Source organism: Mytilus edulis, chromosome 10, assembly GCF_963676685.1.
Source record: "Mytilus edulis chromosome 10, xbMytEdul2.2, whole genome shotgun sequence".
Classification (NCBI taxonomy): Eukaryota; Metazoa; Mollusca; class Bivalvia; order Mytilida; family Mytilidae; genus Mytilus; species Mytilus edulis.
Window position 1 is genome coordinate 21,846,956 of NC_092353.1, and position 20,883 is coordinate 21,867,838.

General features: G+C 32.1%; 1 protein-coding gene across 1 annotated transcript; it reads right to left on the minus strand.

The window, feature by feature from the left end:
• Positions 1 to 10,100: 10,100 nt before the first annotated feature.
• LOC139490629 (cell death abnormality protein 1-like) lies at positions 10,101 to 20,883 on the minus strand. Its single transcript, XM_071277524.1, has 5 exons — positions 20,643 to 20,883; positions 17,707 to 19,509; positions 15,716 to 16,198; positions 14,422 to 14,527; positions 10,101 to 12,073 (listed from the first exon to the last, which is right to left on the minus strand). The coding sequence occupies exons 1-5, from the start codon at positions 20,752 to 20,754 to the stop codon at positions 12,001 to 12,003; spliced, it is 2,577 nt and encodes an 858-aa protein (XP_071133625.1). The 5' UTR covers positions 20,755 to 20,883; the 3' UTR covers positions 10,101 to 12,000.

Sequence of the window (20,883 nt, forward strand, 5' to 3'; positions counted from 1 at the left end):
TTTTTTGCTCGTGTGATTATCTAATAGTGCCATGGTATTGGAACTTGTTCCAGTTTTATGTTATATACCAGCAGAATATGTATATATATAAAGATAGTTCACACAAATATACATGATGTGCAATAAGTTTAAAGTCATTAGAAGGTGCTTATGTTATATTGCTTGAACATTTTACCAGTTCGAGGTTTTAAAACAATCACTTCTGTATTACATTTAATAGGCATTTTTATTCACTCATCAGGTTCTGTAATTAGATAAGTCTGATAATTTTAATTTTACTCCTGTAATGTCAATAGTTAGTTAGTTTTAAGCATATTTATTTATAGTGGATTGGGAAACAAGTTTTGCAACTTTTATTAATCCCTTTGCACTTTGCGGGTGCGAGCAATAGTTGACCCTAGCTCACACCAGATTTATGTTTTATAACTATACTTATAAATGAAATTATAATCATTTGATGCAATCAGATGAAATTGAAGATAGAAAAGTTAGCAGCTTTAAAAGAGTTAATGCTTAAGAGTTTTTCTTTTAAATTTCCGGTATCTGAAGAGTAGATTTATTTATTTATCACTGTAAGGTGACCTATAGTTGTTAATTTCTGTTTCATTTTGGTCTCTTGTGGAGAGTTGTCTCATTGGCAATCACACCACATCTTCATTTTTTTTTTATTCATTATGAACGAGTCATGTATTATGATATAAGTAAAAGGACTGAATTAAAAAAACTCACTACTCAGTATAATATATAAATTAGGTTCTTGTACTCTACTGAAATTTGAACCTGAAACTTTCTAGTCCAAATGAACAGAAACATTGTGGCAGGTTAACATGATAACTTTTTTATGCCCCACCTACGATAGTAGAGGGGCATTATGTTTTCTGGTCTGTGCGTCCGTTCGTTCGTCCGTCCGTCTGTTCGTTCGTTCGTCCGTCTGTCCCGCTTCAGGTTAAAGTTTTTGGTCGAGGTAGTTTTTGATGAAGTTGAAGTCCAATCGACTTCAAACTTAGTATACATGTTCCCTGTGATATGATCTTTTAAATTTTAATGCCAAATTAGAGGGTTTACCCCAATTTCACGGTCCACTGAACATAGAAAAATGATAGTGCGAGTGGGGCATTCGTGTACTGGGGACACATTCTTGTTTTATTTTTGAAATGATCTAAATTATTTGTGTTTATTTATTCCCTGTCACAAAAGAATTTTATGGCCAGTATGTACATAAGAACTTTCATGAATTTGTTATCTATGGTTCTGTCATTTATTTATAAAATGCACTGGTGATTAATGACTGATATTTTAAGGAAATTAATGCACTGATCTAGAATACAACATTTTATATTCATTGTTTAAATCTTAACATCACTATATTTTTTGTCTAGAACAGTGCAGTTCTTAACCTATTTGACAATATCATATAGTGTACATTTGTTACACAAATGACCATGCAGTTAATTTCTGTGCCTCTGATAAATAATTTGTCATAATTACAGAAGTCAGTTCTCTCTCTTTTTCATTAGAATTAAAAAAAAAAATGAACTTTAGTTTTATGTTAGTGTATGTTTATCTGATGTATTATGAATAGACCTACTTATATGGTAAATGCATATAGCTTCTCCCCTTTTCAAAATTGAGATTCAGAGTTGGGCATTTCATAGCATTCTCATGGTATAGAAAGCTATCAGACATAATCATAATAAAAAATGTCTGATTTAATCTCTTGATTATTTGGAAAACATGTTTTTGATTTTCTGTTTGCATAATTTTATTGTATATGTGAGAAAATAGTGTATATGAGACTAAGAATAGCTAAGTGCCAAATCAGTATTAGATTGAAGATTGTATATTGAACTAGGAATCACACTCGTGTTACTTAGATTATACCTAGTGATCAAATGTTTATGAATTTATGAAGTACAAAATAAAGTCAACATTCCTACTGAATTAGACTTGTTTCAGTGTTTTGAACTAACATGAGCAGCACGATGCGTGCCCCATATGGAGCAGGATCTACTTGCCCTTCCGGAGCACCTGAGTTCACGTCCAGTATTTGGTGGGGTTTGTGTTGCTTAGTCTTTAGATTTCTATTTTGTGTTATGTGTACTATTGTTTGTCTGTTTTTCTTTTAATTTTTTAGCTATGAAGTTGTCAGTTTATTTTCGATACATCAGTTTGGATTTCCCTCTGTTATATCTTTCGCCCCGCTCCTCAATCAACTGGCGACCATATATCAGACATCAATAATATAGCAACACAATTGTTTACCTGTGTTTTAATCATGCTGATCATGCAATCTTTTCAATGCAAGTTTGCATCATATTAAATTATACAATAGGACTTATAATCCCCATCATGCAACACCTATCCGTACAAAAAGGAGACTACACGATTCGAGTATTGGCAACTGTATCAGAATATGGTTGCAATGACAAAATTAATACTAAAGCTATTCTATCTTGTCCTTCCTGTAGCTCGGTGAATGTGATAAACTTTTTTAAACTTCTATTTAGATGCATTGTTAGTCTTCATAATTATACATTACCTACTCTCCACTATGTCTCTTTTAATGGCTTTCTGCCATTTATTTAAAATCCGTTTGGCATTCGTCACATTTACATGAAGATTTGTTTATTATCCGTTTCAAAAAATCATTTTCGGTCCAATTTGTTTTTGGAAACTACTGTACGTTTCACAACCCGTTCAAGCTAATTAGACAAGTTTACAGCTATAATCTTGGTCACTGCCAGTCACATTCAGACTTTTCGAACCATTTCGGATAGATGAAAAAGAGAACGTACCTTTTTAAATTTTGCATGCCTTCAAAGTTCTCGATCCCATCAGACAGGGCAATATCTGATCATAAATCAATTTACTCGAAAACACCTCCCTATTTAAAAGATCAGTTTGTACCTATTATTTCTTTCACCTATACGAAACCCATTGCAACCAAAATTTCCAAATTCAAAAACGTGTTGCAGGATCTTAATATTGACTACTGAGTACTTTAAGTCTAAATCTCCTAACTAAACTTGTGGTGGTTCCCCTTTCATAAATAATCCAACTGGCAACGTTATTACTAGTGTCATAAACATTTCCAATAACGCTTAATAAATATGTTATCCAAAGACCCGAAATCGTAAGCCTAAATCCACCAATTTGAAACACAACTTCATATACTGATGGATTAAGTGAGGGATTATGCCAGGCACTGGGTTCAACACTAGAAAGAAGACGTAGATACCCTTTCCAGGGAAAATAGTTAACGGCTGTGAGGTCGTTGATTCAAATCAAAATTTAAGATACTGAACGGGATCATGAATACACATGCTACACCAATCTTTAAAAGACTCGCATGTTGCAAAGCATCTGTCCTCCTCATTGACAAATATGTTGTTGTCCCCCATCGAAAGCCTCATACAACATATATAGTGTTTGAGTGTAAACTGCGTAATAATAAGTATTGACATTTCACATGGAAACTCAACATATATCTCCTCACACTTAGCAAAAAAAAAATCCAACTTCTCTCGCCCCTCCCCCCCAAAAAATGTGGGCTACCGAATTAGACTTGTCCCTGGCTGTTTACTCACACACACAACACTGCGAGTGCCACATGTGGAATACCATATGATTACCTTTCCGAATCACCTGGTATCAGGTTTTTGGTGAGTTAATGTTTCGCATACTTTAGTTTTCTATGTTGTGTTTTGTATATTGTTTTGTGTATTGTCGTCTTTTGGCGTTGTCAGTTAGTTTTCGATTAATGCGTTTTAGCGTTCCTTTGATTTCTTTTGCCTCTCTTTTATTAAATCAAACCACTTTTAGATTATTTTTATACCAAAATACTGGTTACTGGGGTGTGGTATCACTAACTGACTGGGAGACCTGTAGCTTACTCGCCAATTCGTAATAAAATGTTTAGTTTCGATTTCAGTTCAGGCTTATATTTAGGCTTCTTTAAATGTAGATCAGCTACTAGTATATATATGCACTTCTTAACATACGTTGTGTGTAGTCTGAAGTATATATCATAAGTTATAGATTCAAAGTTATTTTCACTTAACAAAGTTAATGGGACAAGTGGAGTATTCTCGGACGTTCGGTCATACAACTTTTATGTAATATAATTGTACTCAGACTCAGAATCAATATTTCGAGTACAAATTTATTCCACAGAAGATGATATTTATCACAAAGTTTCAAAACCCGTCGAACGACTGCAAATGCAATAGTTTTAATGATCTGTGCACTAAAGATTATTAAGTTTTAATCCGTCCATAAGCAAAAAAAAAGACATACAGGCAAATTTATATCCACAAATTGTTGGGTAGAATGGTGTGTTGATGGACTATATGTGGACCTCTCAAGTAAGTCTACCTCTTAAGTCTCTACGATTGATTGCTCGGGTATTATTTTGCTTTAAATGATATAGCTGTATGTCATTTGATATCCTTTCTTATTAAAAACTACTCTTTATTTCAACAATTGGCATCCTGTAAAGATATAATGTCTAGGATCAACAAAGCCAGAACTTCTCTCAGCAGACTATGAACAATATAGGAAAACAACATCTATATCCAGGTCCACAAAAATCAAAATCTATTATAGCAATTGGATATCAGCTTTGCTATATATGTAATGTCATGGAGGGTTATAAAATTGGACTTCAACAAACTGTCAACATTCCATAATATGTATCGTCGTAGAATATGCTAGATCTTCTGGCCAAAACTCATATGTAGTATAGACCAATACAACTAAACCTTACAAAGAGACAACATAGCAGAAGTTAAAGAAAACCACAGAAATGGATTAGCCATGTTCTACGAAAGGACAAACATGACATGATAAAGATGGCTGTTCGATGGATACCTGCATAGGGGATAATCAAGAGAGGGAGAACGAAAGACACATGGTGACGCACAACAGAGAGTGAACTGAGAATCATTGGATCGGCTTGTTGATATCTGAATAACACACCATGTGTAATCTTCATGCAAACCAGAAGTGATATTCTTGATGATTGGTATTAAGCTGTGTACCAAAAAAGGTCTCAATGGGGAATTGATTATAGCTCTTTTTTATTTATTAAACCGTAATAGAGAATCTGTAGTATAGTATGCAGTAGTAATGTGTTGTCCTTCAATGTCTAGAATAACCTCTGAAATACAAGAAACTTAATTTTATTATATACAACTAAACATAATCACAGTCTTTAAAACAATGTCAGCAAATTATACATCGAAAATTAAAATCGTTATTTTGGGTTATGACCCTGATTTGATTTCGCTTAATCGTTGCATGACTATTGAACAGCCGAATACTGCTGTTGCCCTTATTTCCATATTTATAACTAACGTTTTCCACGTTAACCAGTAAAGTCACTTGTTGGCAAGTTTAATAGGACACTGCATAATGCAACTTGATGCGACTGTCGTACAAGTGATTGGATTAGCTAGCTATAAAACCAAGTTTATCCACCATTTTCTAAAATTCCTTACTTTTCCGGGAACAGATTAATTGGTATAAAGTTCTGTTTGTCACTTGTAAAACAATTTCCAATCAATTCTATAATAATAAAACAACACACATCAACATATATATAATTAAATGCAAAATAAATTTATTCTCTAGAGGGCTGATGACATGACATACATGAAAATAGCAGTATAAACCTTTTTGCTATAGCAACATACTGGCTCATGAATTGATTGATGAGCAATGCAAGAAAACACTTATTGTCTAAAATTAACATCCCTTTACTCGTTTAGATGTGTATGCATTAATTACACAAAACCATAGATACCTTTAGCTAATATTCATATGTAACTTTGCACACTTGGAAGCAATCTGAAATATCTCCTGGAAAAAAGCATGACAGTTTTGTTGTTATAGCTTTTATTACATGATGAATATGTCACGATTTTATATTGTTTGATTATTCTTATAGATTTCGGATCCTTTATTCAATAGATCTCGTATGCAGGACCGTGTCAAGCCATTTGTTTGGATCAATAACCATTTTTAGCAAATTATGTCTACACCTTTATATACAACTTATTTAATAGTAAAATTCAAAATTGCCTTCAATTTTCAAAACGTCAAGATATTTTTTTTGGTAAACTTGTTCGTATGCTTTTATTTTGAAAATTCTATTCACAATAATATGTGCTGTTGTTCCTTTGGAAGACATAACTATTCCACTATTCGTGTCAACTAGTTAATATGATATCACTGCTCACTTTTCAGTTCCTACAATATTTAATATCAGGCAACATCACCGTTCTATCATGAAAATCAACATTCACTTTGATGTTAGAATACAATCATTTTGATATCAAATTTGTCCGTTTTGACAATAAATGATACCGTGGCCTTACACGTGTGTATCATTTGGTCTACAATAAGAGTTGTTTCATTGCCACACGTACACAATATTATAAAAAATAATCAAAGCGATTGAACAATGACATTTACAAAATAAATTGTCTGGTACAAAAATAGCTCTGACTATGAGGAGACTAAAAGAGATATAGCATGGGACTACCTTGACCAATAGGTCAATGAAGCAGCTAATACAATGCAGAACAGTCATAATTGCATAGTACAAAAGGGCTGTAAGTGTGCGCCCAAACAACGCTTTTGCAACCCTATAATATTGCAAAAAATTCCATTTTTAAAATTTCTTTTAAGATAAAACTGGAAACGGATCATGAAAAAAATAAATAATAAAAAACTGAAATTTAAAAATTTGAACAATTTACTGACATTTTATTATTGTAAACTTTGTTTTGTTCTATATACATTTGAGAAAGATTACTTCTAACATTTTATGAACAGGTGTGATGTCCCATGAGTAACAAAGTCATTAAGAAGTTGTCCATAATTTTTCACGTAACAAAATTAGGGTTTACTCATGTCAATTATCTAACCACTCGGATTGAAATACATATTCTGTGACCAACTCCCATGGCAAATCTTCGTATTTCAATCAGATAGTTTCCACTCAAATTGCTTTTTTTAGACGGTATAGTAAGTGCATGCAAGTATTGTCTTATGAAATTAGATAAACTATAATGAAATTACTGACCTTCTTCACACATTTTGCAGCATTCTTTGCAATCATTCAGAGTTGCAGCTTAAAATTAAAAAGAAAAGATCAAATTGAGTTTTACTTGACAAACAGCTGGGATCAATAGTATAAACTTTGTCTTTTACACGCAGAATGTTTAATTAGTTATCAACTTTCATTGTAACCTTTCAAAAAAAGCGCTTCGGACGCAATAAATTATAAAATGTTTTGTTTTCCATTTTTTCAAACACATTCTCTCACACATTCAAATCAAATTACAATCCTCTTCCTCATTTGATAGAAACATATGTAGTAAACTGAATATTTGGCAAAACTTTTATGAACTTTTGGTCTTCAATGATCTTCAACTTCGTACTTCATTTTGCCTTTCAATTTTTTTATTCGAGTGTACTGATGAATCTTTTGTAGACGAAACGCGCGATTGGCACAAACACAAAATTTCAATCCTGGTATCTATGATGAGTTTATTCAAATGAGAAACAATTAACTGCAGTACTAAGTAAAGTTAAATTTCATCAACTCATCAATGTACCTGACAAAAATTTTAATTTCAGTGTTCCCAAGCACTTTGATTAATTAACTTAAAGTATTTTACGTCATTTTTAGAATATAATGTACATTGTTTAATAAACACTTACGATTACAACCGGTTATACAGACTCCTAGATCATATCCTGTTAATAAGTATACAAAGATGTATATTAAGGATGTACACCTCAGTCTGAGGAGCCAAAAATTTCTAGAATTAAACACTTTTTCTTAACCTGATTTTTGGGTTTATAAGACTGTAACAAAATAATGGGTGACAAATAAATCATATGGTGGGGCTCTTCTTTTTTTGCTAAGGCCCTTTGAAAATGCCCAATTTTGATGATTTCATCGAATTTTACCTATTTTTGGGCTATTATCGTGAAAAAAATCACAGCTCCACAATTAAACTTTTTTTCATACTTTCTATAAAGATGAAGTGGACCAATCTGAATAATTTTTACTTAAAAAAACTATAGGTAGGTGTTAATTTAAGAAAGTTTTATCATTTTTTACGCTTTTTTGTGTAAAATTTACCATGCTGTCAAATTTCTATTTTTGTGATTTTTCTCAATTTTAAGAAGAAAATGCATATTATTTCAACTTTTTTGTTATAAATGATTGAAAAAATACATATCTAAGCAATTTGAAAAGACCGAAGGGATATGGGATGTACATGGTTCTTGTAAACTAATTTTTTTTGTATCCCTCACCCATTTTCTCAAAATTTTGGCTAAAAATACTGACTTGATTGGTAGTAAAATTTGAAAACTTGATTACTCAAAAACCGTTCATTGTAAATACACATTTTTTTCACAGAGTTATGTTTGATTATAATATTTTTAAAATTCATTGATATTTTCCACTTGTATCACATGTTTTGGAAATAATTCAAGAACGAGATATATAAACAGCTCAAATTTGATAACCGACAAACAATATCGAATAATTCTTATTATCAATACCGTCCTTGTTGCTGCTAAATCTTTTGTATTTTGTACTAACATGATAGTAGTTGAAGTATGTAATCACACTTTTTAAAATTTTTTGAATGAGATAACTATCCGACAGAGACTACATGAAGTAGATGTAAGCACCTAAAAAAGGCCAACGTATGGTCTTCAGCAAGGATCAAACTAAAAACGTATAGAAATAGTTACCCATAAAAGACCTCGACATGACAAAATGTAAAACAATTCTAATGAGAAGACAATCAGTCATTTTAATGTACATTACAAAAAAACGATAAACATATAGGATAGACAGCAACCAACAACAATCACCGATTACAGGCTTCTTACTTCGCACAGACATATCCAAAATATTACGGAATTACCATGTTTCCCATCACTCAACCCACCACAATCCGGGACAAAAGATTTACAGCTATACTATAAGAACAAACCTTACAAATACAAGTTTCAAAGAACACGTACATAAAGAAGTCCTTTATCAAATGGCAAAATCAAAAGCTTAAAAACATCAAACGAATGAAAAACACCTGTTATATTACTAACTTGGGAAGGCATTTCTTTATGTAGAATATGGCGGATTCAACCTGGTTTTATAGCTAAACCTGTCACTAAAATGACAGTCGCATAGACATCCATTATATTGACAACAGTGTGGGAGCAAAACAAACCGACACAAAAGGCAAAATTGTCAACAATTGAGGTACATATAAATTATCTGAAGAAGTATTTGCACAGTCAATTCATCAGCTTTACATTGATTTGTAACATTATAAGCAAAGACCTCGATTCTGAAGCCAAGATTTATATCTTATAAATCAAAATTTTTACTGTATACTTTCAATTAATCTAATTCTGAAATTTTCATAAAACTGCATTTGTAATTAACTCCCGCTAGTAAAGATTTTCTTTTTCACTTCTCCAGGTTTCATGTTCTAGGTTGATCTCGAGAACATATGAAGCATCATATGTGTTCTGTACGTGATGCATATGTTTCTATATCGATGTTGACATGAATTTAAATTATATGGTCATTTTTATAAATTTACTGTTTTCAAAAGTATGAATTATTCGAAATACCCAGAATTTTCTTATCCCAGGCATAGATTACAATAGATGTATTTGGCACAACTTTATGGAATTTGGGTCCTCAATGCTCTTCAATTTTGTACTTATTTTGGCTTTCTAACTATTTTGATCTGAGCGTCACTGATGAGTCTTATGTAGACAAAACTTGCGTTCAGTGGATCAAATTATAAGCTTTGATAACCATTTGTACTTACAATAGTGAAACCCACAACACCATATATAATACATTGAAGACATGTCATCAACACGAAAAAAGATTTAGATATTTTTTGGTTTATGTATTAATGACCTATATTGGATACCTCCTTTTTTCTATTTGAAAATTATAGAAATTACCAGATATAGATTTTGCTGATTGTTTACAGTCATCAACACAAGCTTGAATCATTTTCATTGGTAGACCATCTAAAAACAACAAAAAAAATCAATACCAACAACGAAAAATTTCATACATGATGTTATAGAGGTTTTCTATTGACGCGTCTACATTGAGTATACAAATTGGCAGAGCGTTAATGTGTAAATTTACTCCCATACTAAATATTAGAACGACTGCACTGTAATTGATCACATCTTCGTAATATGGACTCTCTAGATATATTTCTATTTTGCTATCATGCCTAATTTTATTTTTATAAGCAACTCTAAAACATTTAGAGACCTCTCTTGTTGTTGTTTTTAGTTTAGACCAATCAAGATTTATTTAAAGCGTTTACCCTGAACTTTAATCGATCTAAATGTGCAAATGCGAACAAGGTCAAAGCGAGTTATTGTGTGCTACAATATTATTGCAAGTAAAACAGGTATCGTGAAAAACATTCTTTATTGAGTAAAACAAATGTTCACGTAAACATGTTTCAAATACATGCAGATGAATACATCAATATTTATATACAATATTAACTCAAAATCAATTACATTCTATGTCAGTCTCCACTTGAGTTTTATTGATTTATCTATATCCCATGGGATGCTAATGATAACATACAATACGTGATTTATAAATGTCATCGCTATACTAATGTATGTTCTTTCCTATGAAGTGCCAATTATGACTGATGACATTTTACATTTCCTGGGAATATAACTGCACTATATGAACATTGGAAGCCATTTAGAAGATTCAATTATTCCAAATTAAAAACGTGACTAAGTAACGGAGTTTTCAGGACTCAAGCGGTATGGTAGATTAGATCAATGTAAGCTCTGAGCGTACTCAGTATGAAATATTTTATTCATTTCATGAGAAGAAGGCACTATTAAAACTTTTTTCAGATACCATTAACCGAAAAATAAAGTTGACAGATGTTTGGCACTTTTTCTTTCAATCTAAACAAAAGCAGGGTTATAGCTTCAATTTAAAGTTCTCTTGAAATGAAAAAATACATATATTATCAATGAATAATAAATTTTGAGATAATTGAAAGTACACTTACTTTTGATAGAACTGTGACACGAAATAAATTGGATCATTATTGACAACACAAACACGCAAATCATGTTTAAATCTTACAAAACAGTAAATATCAGCAACTGATAAAGTTTGATAAAAATCATCAATGTCAACATCTGTAACACAAGATGTTACAAAACACACATCATGTTTATAAAATTACACACAAGTCAGCATTTGGTTTATAAAGTTACAATAGTAATCAGTTATATTTTTGGACAAAATACATTGTAATAAAAAGTGTATAATATGTAGTTAGTGTAATTAGCGTTCTTATCGAAGTTCATTTATATGATTTTTAAAATAAAAGACTTGTTATGATTGCCAATGAGACAAGTCTCCACCAGAGTCAAAATGGCGTAAAGGTTAAAAACGTTAGGTCACCATATGGCCTTCAACAATCATCAAAACCCATACAGCATAAGCCATAAAAGGCACCACAAAGATATATTTAAAACAATTAAACAGAGAAAATAAATGGCTTGATCTATTTCATCAATAACGTTTATTATACATTAATGTTTGTATAACTAAGGATGTTGTTAAATGGTATAGCAATCCCCCTTCTGTGTATTTCATAAGCATGATATTTTTAAGAAAGGTTTGAAAGTACGTCTATGGTATGTCAACTAAATGCATTTTAATTCGTTTTGATTTTAGTATCCCTCAAGACAAAGATTGATGAGAAACAAATAATATTCTATTAAACGTGCCGTAAATAGAAATGTGTATAGTTCACTAATAGAACATTTATAAACATATTTGAGAAATTACTGTGAATTTGCAAAATTCATAAGACTTTAAAATTTTCTAGATTTTAAAACATTGAACATCTAGAGGGTGAATTGGCTTTACCCATTTTTTAACATTCAAACATATGTAACTTTGTCATTGCTGTTCAATAACAAAGATTTTTCTTTTCTGTATTTTCTAAGTTCTTCCCTGTAAAATAAACAGTAATTATGTATTTTCCATGAGGTATGATAAGTTTGATTTACGATGCATAAAGAATAATAATGACGTAATTCAAAGAAAGATGTGTTATTCAAAGCAGTTTCACTGCCAAGTTGCTGTTTAGCCTGAATAGGTTCAATATCAACCAGAACATCATTACCATGCACATTCAGACACTTATACTACGATGTCCGGGACATCATAATGAAATGCTATTTCAATTAAACAACAGATTGTCGATGATGAAGTCACGAGAAAACCCCTAGAAGACAAAGTGACCTGTTATGCATATAAATGGTCATTTCCTTGGCCTCAATTCTTCTGTTCAGTACATTAGTATACAAATTTTCATCTGAAACATTCAATTTGATATGAACAGTTCTTAAAAGATTGAACAATACATATTCATAAAAAAAGGAAAGTGGTATGATTGCCGATAAGACAAATTTCCATTATAGTTCAAATACTGTGAAAGTACTTTCATTCGTGGGGTTTAAGTGTCCAACGAAATAAAAACAACCATTGTCCAAATCAAGACATCATGACATGGAAAGATCCCCATCAGTAGGTTTGACTATTCTAGAGAATATATTGAAGAATGCCAAATCTGAGATTACTTAAAAAGCTGTCACTGAACTACAACCAAATGCAGGATTATACACATTTAATCTTTAATAACCTAAACTGTACAACGTTTGATCTTTTAATTCTCTTAAAAAATATTTTTGATCGATGAAAGTCAGATTTCCGGTATTGATATGCTAGTATGATTAAGTGTTCATTTTATATCCTCATAGTTCTCCTACATATGGGAAATTAAAATTTCAAGAATTATTTGACAATTCAAGATATGTTTATAGCATTTGTTCATGTTACTGTTTTCTTTAAGTGACAGGTTTATGGCCTAATTAACACCATTGATGGTCTTTAATCTGTTGATCACTTTATCATGGGTTAATAAGTGTTATCACTACGATTTACACGGGTCAATGTTACTTTGCAATTTCCTCATTCCAGACTATTTATAACCTTCGCTTCTAACGGCTTTAATTTTTCATTTAATTATTTTTTTGGAAAATTAAAATCCACGAATTTAAAAACCCACGAACATGTAAATCTTGCTAAAACCACGAAAATTGATACCCACGAATTAAAGTACTTTCACAGTAAGTTGAATGCAAGCAATTATAGACATCTGTAATGCACTTAACTACAAGAGTTGACTATGAAAAACCCCGTCATGAACAATGAGAAACAATACAAAGGATAAAACCAACTGACTAATTTATAAGAAAATAATTCCTGGAAGACACGAACTAATCACAACCACTAAATTACCGACTCTTGATCTGGGATAGGCACATACAGAATGGAATGTGGTGGACTAAAAAATTCTGTGATAGCTCAACCATGCCTTACCTGACACAGTGGTGTAATAGCATAACATAAAACATACTGTAAAAATAATTAGCAATCTGTTTAACTCAAAATATTAGCATGAAATAAAAACAACTTACAAAAATACAATGAAAACAAAGCACCAAAATAAGAGTAAACCGATTACCGAACGCTAGAATGCCAATAGCAACTAACAAATAAATCATGATCTCCTAGTCGAAGGTATCAACCAGTACATATTCAACGTAATTTGTGTAAAGATATGAACTTATGCAATTCCAAAGTATACGTTAACAGTAGCGATAGTCTATAAGATAGTGAATTCTCATGAATACAATCTGTAAATTTTTATCGATATGTATTTAGTTTTGTTTTAGTTTCTCAAAATTGAAGTCATTTTCAGTCTTACAGTTAATTTTCATACTTTAACTAATTAACTAAGGTTCAGACATTTAAGACAAGTATGACAAAAATACCGAAGTCCGAGGAAAATTCCCTCATCAAATGGCACAATCAAAAGCTTAAACACATAAAACGAATGGATAACAACTGTCATATTTCTGACTTGGCATAGGCATTTCTTAACTAAATTAAAATGACTGTTTAAGACTAAATGTTATTTACCAGTGTTTGCACCATACTTGAATTATTATAACACTCAGAGGAGAGCAGAAGTTATCAGAGACGTCAGTAGTTTATAGCATCCTGATCGCATTGACTAATATTGCGGTGGATAAAATATTTCAAACTAGTGTGTTTTTTTAGGATAAACACATTGGAAAGAACAAGACTGAAATATCATCGAATAATGTTTCATAAATATCTCCGCTTCTACTTTTATAAAGACGGCTCAAATGCATCTAACATGTCATGTTAGACTCTGATTAGGCATCAAGATCTTATAAACTTAATTCTTAAACAAAAGAAGACGCTCTTACCGCTTTTTATGCGTAACACACAAAACTCCAATGAAAAAGACTAGAACACACATCACACCGAACAATATTCCACTGACTTCCTCGAATACAGTAATAGGAAAATGATCTGAAACCAATACAGTTATCTTAATAATGTAACACATGGATAATCTTTTTAACTTGATTCTTATTTCATTGTATAGTTTACACCTTCTTATTGCAGTATCATTTAATATAAAAGTCTGAGCTTTTTAAAAGTTTCATTTCAATGATATCTTGATTATTAAACAGCAAAACAAAATTTCTTTGTCTCTTAATTATAAACAATACATAGTTAGATCAGTATAAAAAGACATTATCATGGTAAACAGAAAAATAAATCCACATATGATGTTTTCTTTTAGTTTTACCTTTACCACAAATTAGAAGATACAAGCCAGTGGTGGAATAACACCATCTTATGGTCGTATGACAATTGACGAGACATGCATCCCGACATATTTTATTTTACTTATTACCTTTGAGGAGTCATAGTGTAGCTGGGTCCTGACGTGCAATATGGACACACAGAGTTTTAAAGTAACGTTTCTATTTTGTTTATCCTAGTATCAATATTCACATAATTTTCGCTTCTAGTCCTCGGAAAACTTTTTACGGAATGAAGTTCTGTCTTCGACAAAAACTGTTGTTGTTGACATCATTGTCAAATTACACATTTTTTGTTGGTGTTTCAGTTAGATTAATTTGTGTTTGTTTTAATTTGTTAGTAAGTTGTGTTATATGTCTGTGATGTACGTGTACACAGTTTTAGCTCTAGATCCCGATTATTGTCACATTAACCTATTATGTATGTTTAAGTTGTTTAACCTAATTTGGAAATATAACAGAGCTTTAAAAACCGAACTGTTATATACAAAAATGAGGTTAAACCAGCTATAAAACCAGCGTTTACCCAAAATTCATATCGAAAAATGCCTGTACCAAGTTAGAAATATGTAGGTGTTCCTACTAGTTCCGCTGATTGATAGCGTTAGATTTTATGAGTTTTTATTTCCCCTTTGAAATTGAGATCGGTATTTTTGAAATACATTCTAACACCTGTTTAATTGAGTCCATAACTTCAAGTTTGTGTTTTCATAACACCGGTTATTAGTGTGCTATTTCAATTGCTCTGGAATTTTTGTCTACTTTAAACTATCGATAAGCAAGTATCTCATTCATTTTTCAGTGGTTTTTTTTCCATTAACACCGATCTATGAAGTTCTGTAAACCCTAATTCGTGGTGGTCTTATCACCATTCACCTCATATACTTACTCTGACAATAGTTTCCTTGCCAGCGATATACACACCCCTTTGTACAAAATCCATCTCGGTCACAGTCTTCATCAATACAGGTAGTATTACATTGGTTTCCACACGTGATGCCATGAAAACCTTGTAAACACTGATCACAAAAACCAGTGTATTTGTCACAGATACTTAGACCTTGCTCTGTTTTCTTGCAACCTATGCCACAGTACTGTTTACAATTTATGCCAAATTTATTAGATGTACATGCTGTAGTCGATTTATTCAAAGTATGGTATTCACTACTGCTGGTTGAGTTTGAAACGATGCAATAACCTTTCAATGGGTGACAAATCAAACAATCCATAGGACATTGTTTGTCACAGAAAGAATCGTAAAGACCTGGATTACAACCATGTGTACACTTTCCTATCTGATTACAGACAGATCCGACACAACTGGAGCACATCTCATCACACTTATTGCCATAGAACCCGGGTAAGCAAATTCCTACAATTAAGCAAGCAGATCTATTTATGTTATACTCAGATCTACGTCCGGTCTAAAATCGATGCACGCTCATCAAATCGACGTCAAATCAAAGTCCAATATTTGACCCTCTAATCGACATCTAAATTCCCCAAAACGACGTCTTGTCAATGCATTGTTTTGCGGTCTTTTTGTGAAGTAGTTTAAAGCACCTATAACTGTTTTCTTATATAAGAATCAATGATAAATATAATACCAGTTTATAAAAATGTGATATCACTGCGACAGGTTCATAAAACGGACGTCGATCAGGGAAACCAAAAATAGACGTCGATTTAAGGGATATAAAATTGACTGTTGTTTGGAAAGTTATTTTATTGTGTGACGTCAGATTTTGACATCAATTTGAGGAACTGACGTCGATCTGAGTCTTACATGTATATTAATATATATGTAAAACATACACAATAAACATTTATTTAATCCGTTCCCACTTTTAAACACTCATTTATTTTCATCGTTTTTTTTAATAATAATTGGAACTTGTTCTAACAAATAACCTTGAGTTTGAATAGGGATTAACAGCTGAAAAACATAGACCCCAAACTATGTTTATGTGTACATTGTATCTTGTAAACAGTTTGTATAGATGTTCAAAAACCGTTGTGAGCTTTTATTTCCTTTTTAAAAAAATGAAGACATTAATTCTGCAAAGATCTTAAAGCGTGTGACACTTCGATTATCAACGAGCGACAAACTTATACATTATTTATAACCTATCTGACTATTGTCATATGCGTATAATGCATTTGTTAATGACAGTGATAGATAATTCTTAAATTAAATTTATCTGATTGTTTTTCAGATAAAAATAACCCCATTTACATAGCTTTATTTTCGTCACAATGTTACTACCTGCAGTAATATATATAAATTGTCACCTTTGTTGATATATATTAATGAATACATGAAAAGATAAGATAATGTGGTAAGGTTGTTGATGATACAACTAACAACCAGACCCAAACGATGAAGATATAAGCAACTACACATTTATGAGCCTTTTAAATCTTGCTATGCGGTATGGGTTTTGCTGATTTTGGAAGGTCGTATAGTGACTTTCAATTTCTAACTTCTTTGGCATTTGGTCTCGGATTGAGAGTTCTCTCATTACTTATCATACCACATCTTTTTATTTTTACAGAACTTTCTTTTTATTTCCGATCTTAGCTTTATTACTGTTATTTTTTTCAAGATTGCGTGTGCTTTTCGTTTTCTTGGGAAATAGAAACGACTGTCGTCTGACGGTTTTATGCCGTGAAATAGATCATCCCATTAGGCAAACCAATAAAGTTGCCTATACATAGTTAGGCATCATTAAGTACCTATCCAGTAAACCATGTGTTTAAGGTGTTGGTTTTAATGGTAACAAAGAGTGCATATATATTAAAATGATAGATCAACTGTTGTCCATAAATTAGACCGGATAAAATAAAAATGAATGAATTACAAGAACAATTTTATATTACCATCGCATTCTCCAGTGAATTGATCACATCCGTTTCTCTCACAGTGACCACAACTATTTTTACACCGAGGACCATTGTATCCATCATTACAGGAGAGACAGTCACCAGATGATTGGTCGCATGTACTGTTTACACATGATTCATTACAAGTTAAATCACACTGGCTACCATAAAGTCCATGTACACAACCATCCAAACAGGTTCCATTTATAAAATCACAGTTCTGATCCCAACATGAAACGCACTCTAAAACACAGTTTTTCTCTCCTAAGACAAACTCATCCGAGTTATAGTGACCTTTTAATTTACAGCCTTCCGTACAAATACCATTATACCCATCACAGTTTTTATTCAAACAATGGTTACATGGGAAACAATAATCACTTAAATAGTATCGTTTATCGTCTGTAAATCTGTATTTCTGTGGCATATAATATCCATCCATACATTTGACACACTTCATTTCAAATTCAGTCGTATTAGAACAAAGCTCGCAATAAGGATAAAACAATGAGCATTCATAACTGCATGTAGAACTATACCAGTTTTGTTCACAGCCATTTGCACACTCTCCAGTTATGGAGTTACATTTCGTATGTTTTTCAATACAATGGGAACTACATTTATCAGAACATGTATCTCCATAATATTCATCTATACACCCGTCTGAACAAGTACCTGTTCTATGGTCACAACTGGCAAATCCGCCTACACAGTTATTACTACATGGGCAACAACCCCCAAGTGAAACATACCAACCAGGTTGTTTACATTCGAGACATCTCAGCATTGGACTATACTTAAAACACTGATTGACCTTACATGCACATTGAGGTCCAAAATCGTTATTTGTTTTGCAAGAATCGCATGCCTTTCCGTCTTTTGAACAAATATGACAATCATTAGAACATTTGTGCTCGCATATATGCCCGTAAAATCCGTTAATACATTCGAGACATGTTGAGTTGTCTATACATGACTTACAGTTGTTTACGCATTTGTGTTCACATCCATTTCCGAACCAACCAAATTTACAAGAACTACATTCACCAGTCTTATTATTACATTCGTCATCATTACAGTGTTCGGAACATTTAGGCTGAGGATTTTTCTCATCACAAAAGCACGATTTATCGAAAATTTGTATATTGTGATTATCACATGTATACGTAAAAAATAACTCTTTGAGCATATCTTCTCCGCAAGTAATATGATCACATGGGATATCGTAAATAGAAGCGTTTTCTGAACATCCGTTCTTATGTAGCAATATACAATCGACTGTAAGTGTATCATTTTGAATATCAGTAAACGAAAAGGTACAGTCATCAATATCATTGAATGATAATTTGTTCATAAAATCAACCCATAGGGAAATGTCCGCGCATTCGCCAGATTTGTTACCAGAATTAAGCCTTACAGTATCAGTGTAATTGTATATGCAAAAAGTAAAGTTCAATCTGCAGGTCTGGTCAGTTATTATAGCAAGGAACTGTGAACAGTTGCACTGAGTTTTCTGTACTGGTCTGTACGAAATACTTCGAGAATCTCTGCTGTTATCGTCGGTACAGCATGATGAATGGCAGCATAACTCGATAATTGTTGATATGTTGCCTTGTATATCTTGTGAGATGTTTTGTAGTACATTCTGTATTTCCGTTGATCTGTTTGACGAGAGAGCCAAACTATAAGCTTGAGCATCCAACATATTTTCTGATTTTTCAATGTTACTTTCATTAAACGGAATAGAATATGATTGGTTGTAGCTAGTTTCAATCAGTTCTGTATCATTGTAACTGCAGTCTGAAAAAATGAATATACTAACAATTTGAAATTGCAATTAATAATGCATAAAGTTGAGTCTGCATATAAGTATTTACCCTATAAAAATGGCAAAACATAATACGTAATTTCGCCTTTTATCCTCTGTCTGAGTCTTATAGAAATACTCTTAGATTGATCTCCCTATAAAAGCAACAGTAGTATAACGCTGTTTATCAGTAATATATTGATTAAGAGAAAACAAATTCGGGTTACAAACTAAATCGAATGAAACACATCAACTATAAGAGGGAAACACGGGATAGACAGAAACACTGAACGGCAAAAAAAAAACAAAAAACAAAAAAAAACCCGCCAAACAAGCTTACACATATTAATCGAAACGGATTGTTTAGTAACTACTGTTCTAACATTCGTTGTACGCTAGCAAGTGGTTGGTGAAGAAGCGCGGGCCGTAAAGGAATAGAGGGTAAGAAATCAATCATTTAGTTTTTCGTTATACATCTGAATTAAAAGTGATAAACAATAAAACCAATTGATTAAAGCATACAAGAAACAATTGTTCATTTTAAACATCATGATAAGTGGCATATTGTGTCATTACAAATAAACATAAGATATAAGCAGACAAATTATTGACAAAACATTCAAATACTTACAAAACATTTTAAAAATAAAAAAGAACACAATTACATGCCCACTGTAAACCACATTACCAAATGGAATTATATACTTAGATAAAACAAGAAAAGTGTTGCTTGCGTAAAATCCAGCGGCAAACTCCAAGTTAATTTTCAGGACAAGAAAAACTGAAAATTAAGGCGAAAAATAGAAATGGGACATCCGACCGCGACATCACGAAAAAAAACCAAAACAAAATCAAACACAAAAAGACAAGGAAAAGACAAACTGGGTCACAAATCAATACACTGAAAACTAGAGAATGTGCAATAGATTTAACGTCCGCATTCCTACAGGAATGGCTGCGTATCTATACATAACTTACTTTAGCAAGAGTTTTACTGGCGGCAGGGAGAATTAAAAATAATATGTGTTTTCCTTACACCAGTGAATATTTTGGATCTACTAAAAAAGTGTACGCAAATTAATCATGATTAAGCATTACAAATAATAATGATAAACGAAATCCGTACCTGTATTAGAAGACGTTCCATTTAATTCGAAACAATGAGTTGATACCAAAATGTGAAGCACAATTAACGTACAGGTGCAGAAACTTGTCACATACTGGCTGCACTGATCCATATTTGCACTGAAACGAAAGTTTTACTCTCATCAACTCTAAAATTCTTTGTTATATAACATTTAACAATTTTTCATCGTATCATAGGGTGACAATCTGATAAGTAGCTAAGTGTTATATCAACATATTAA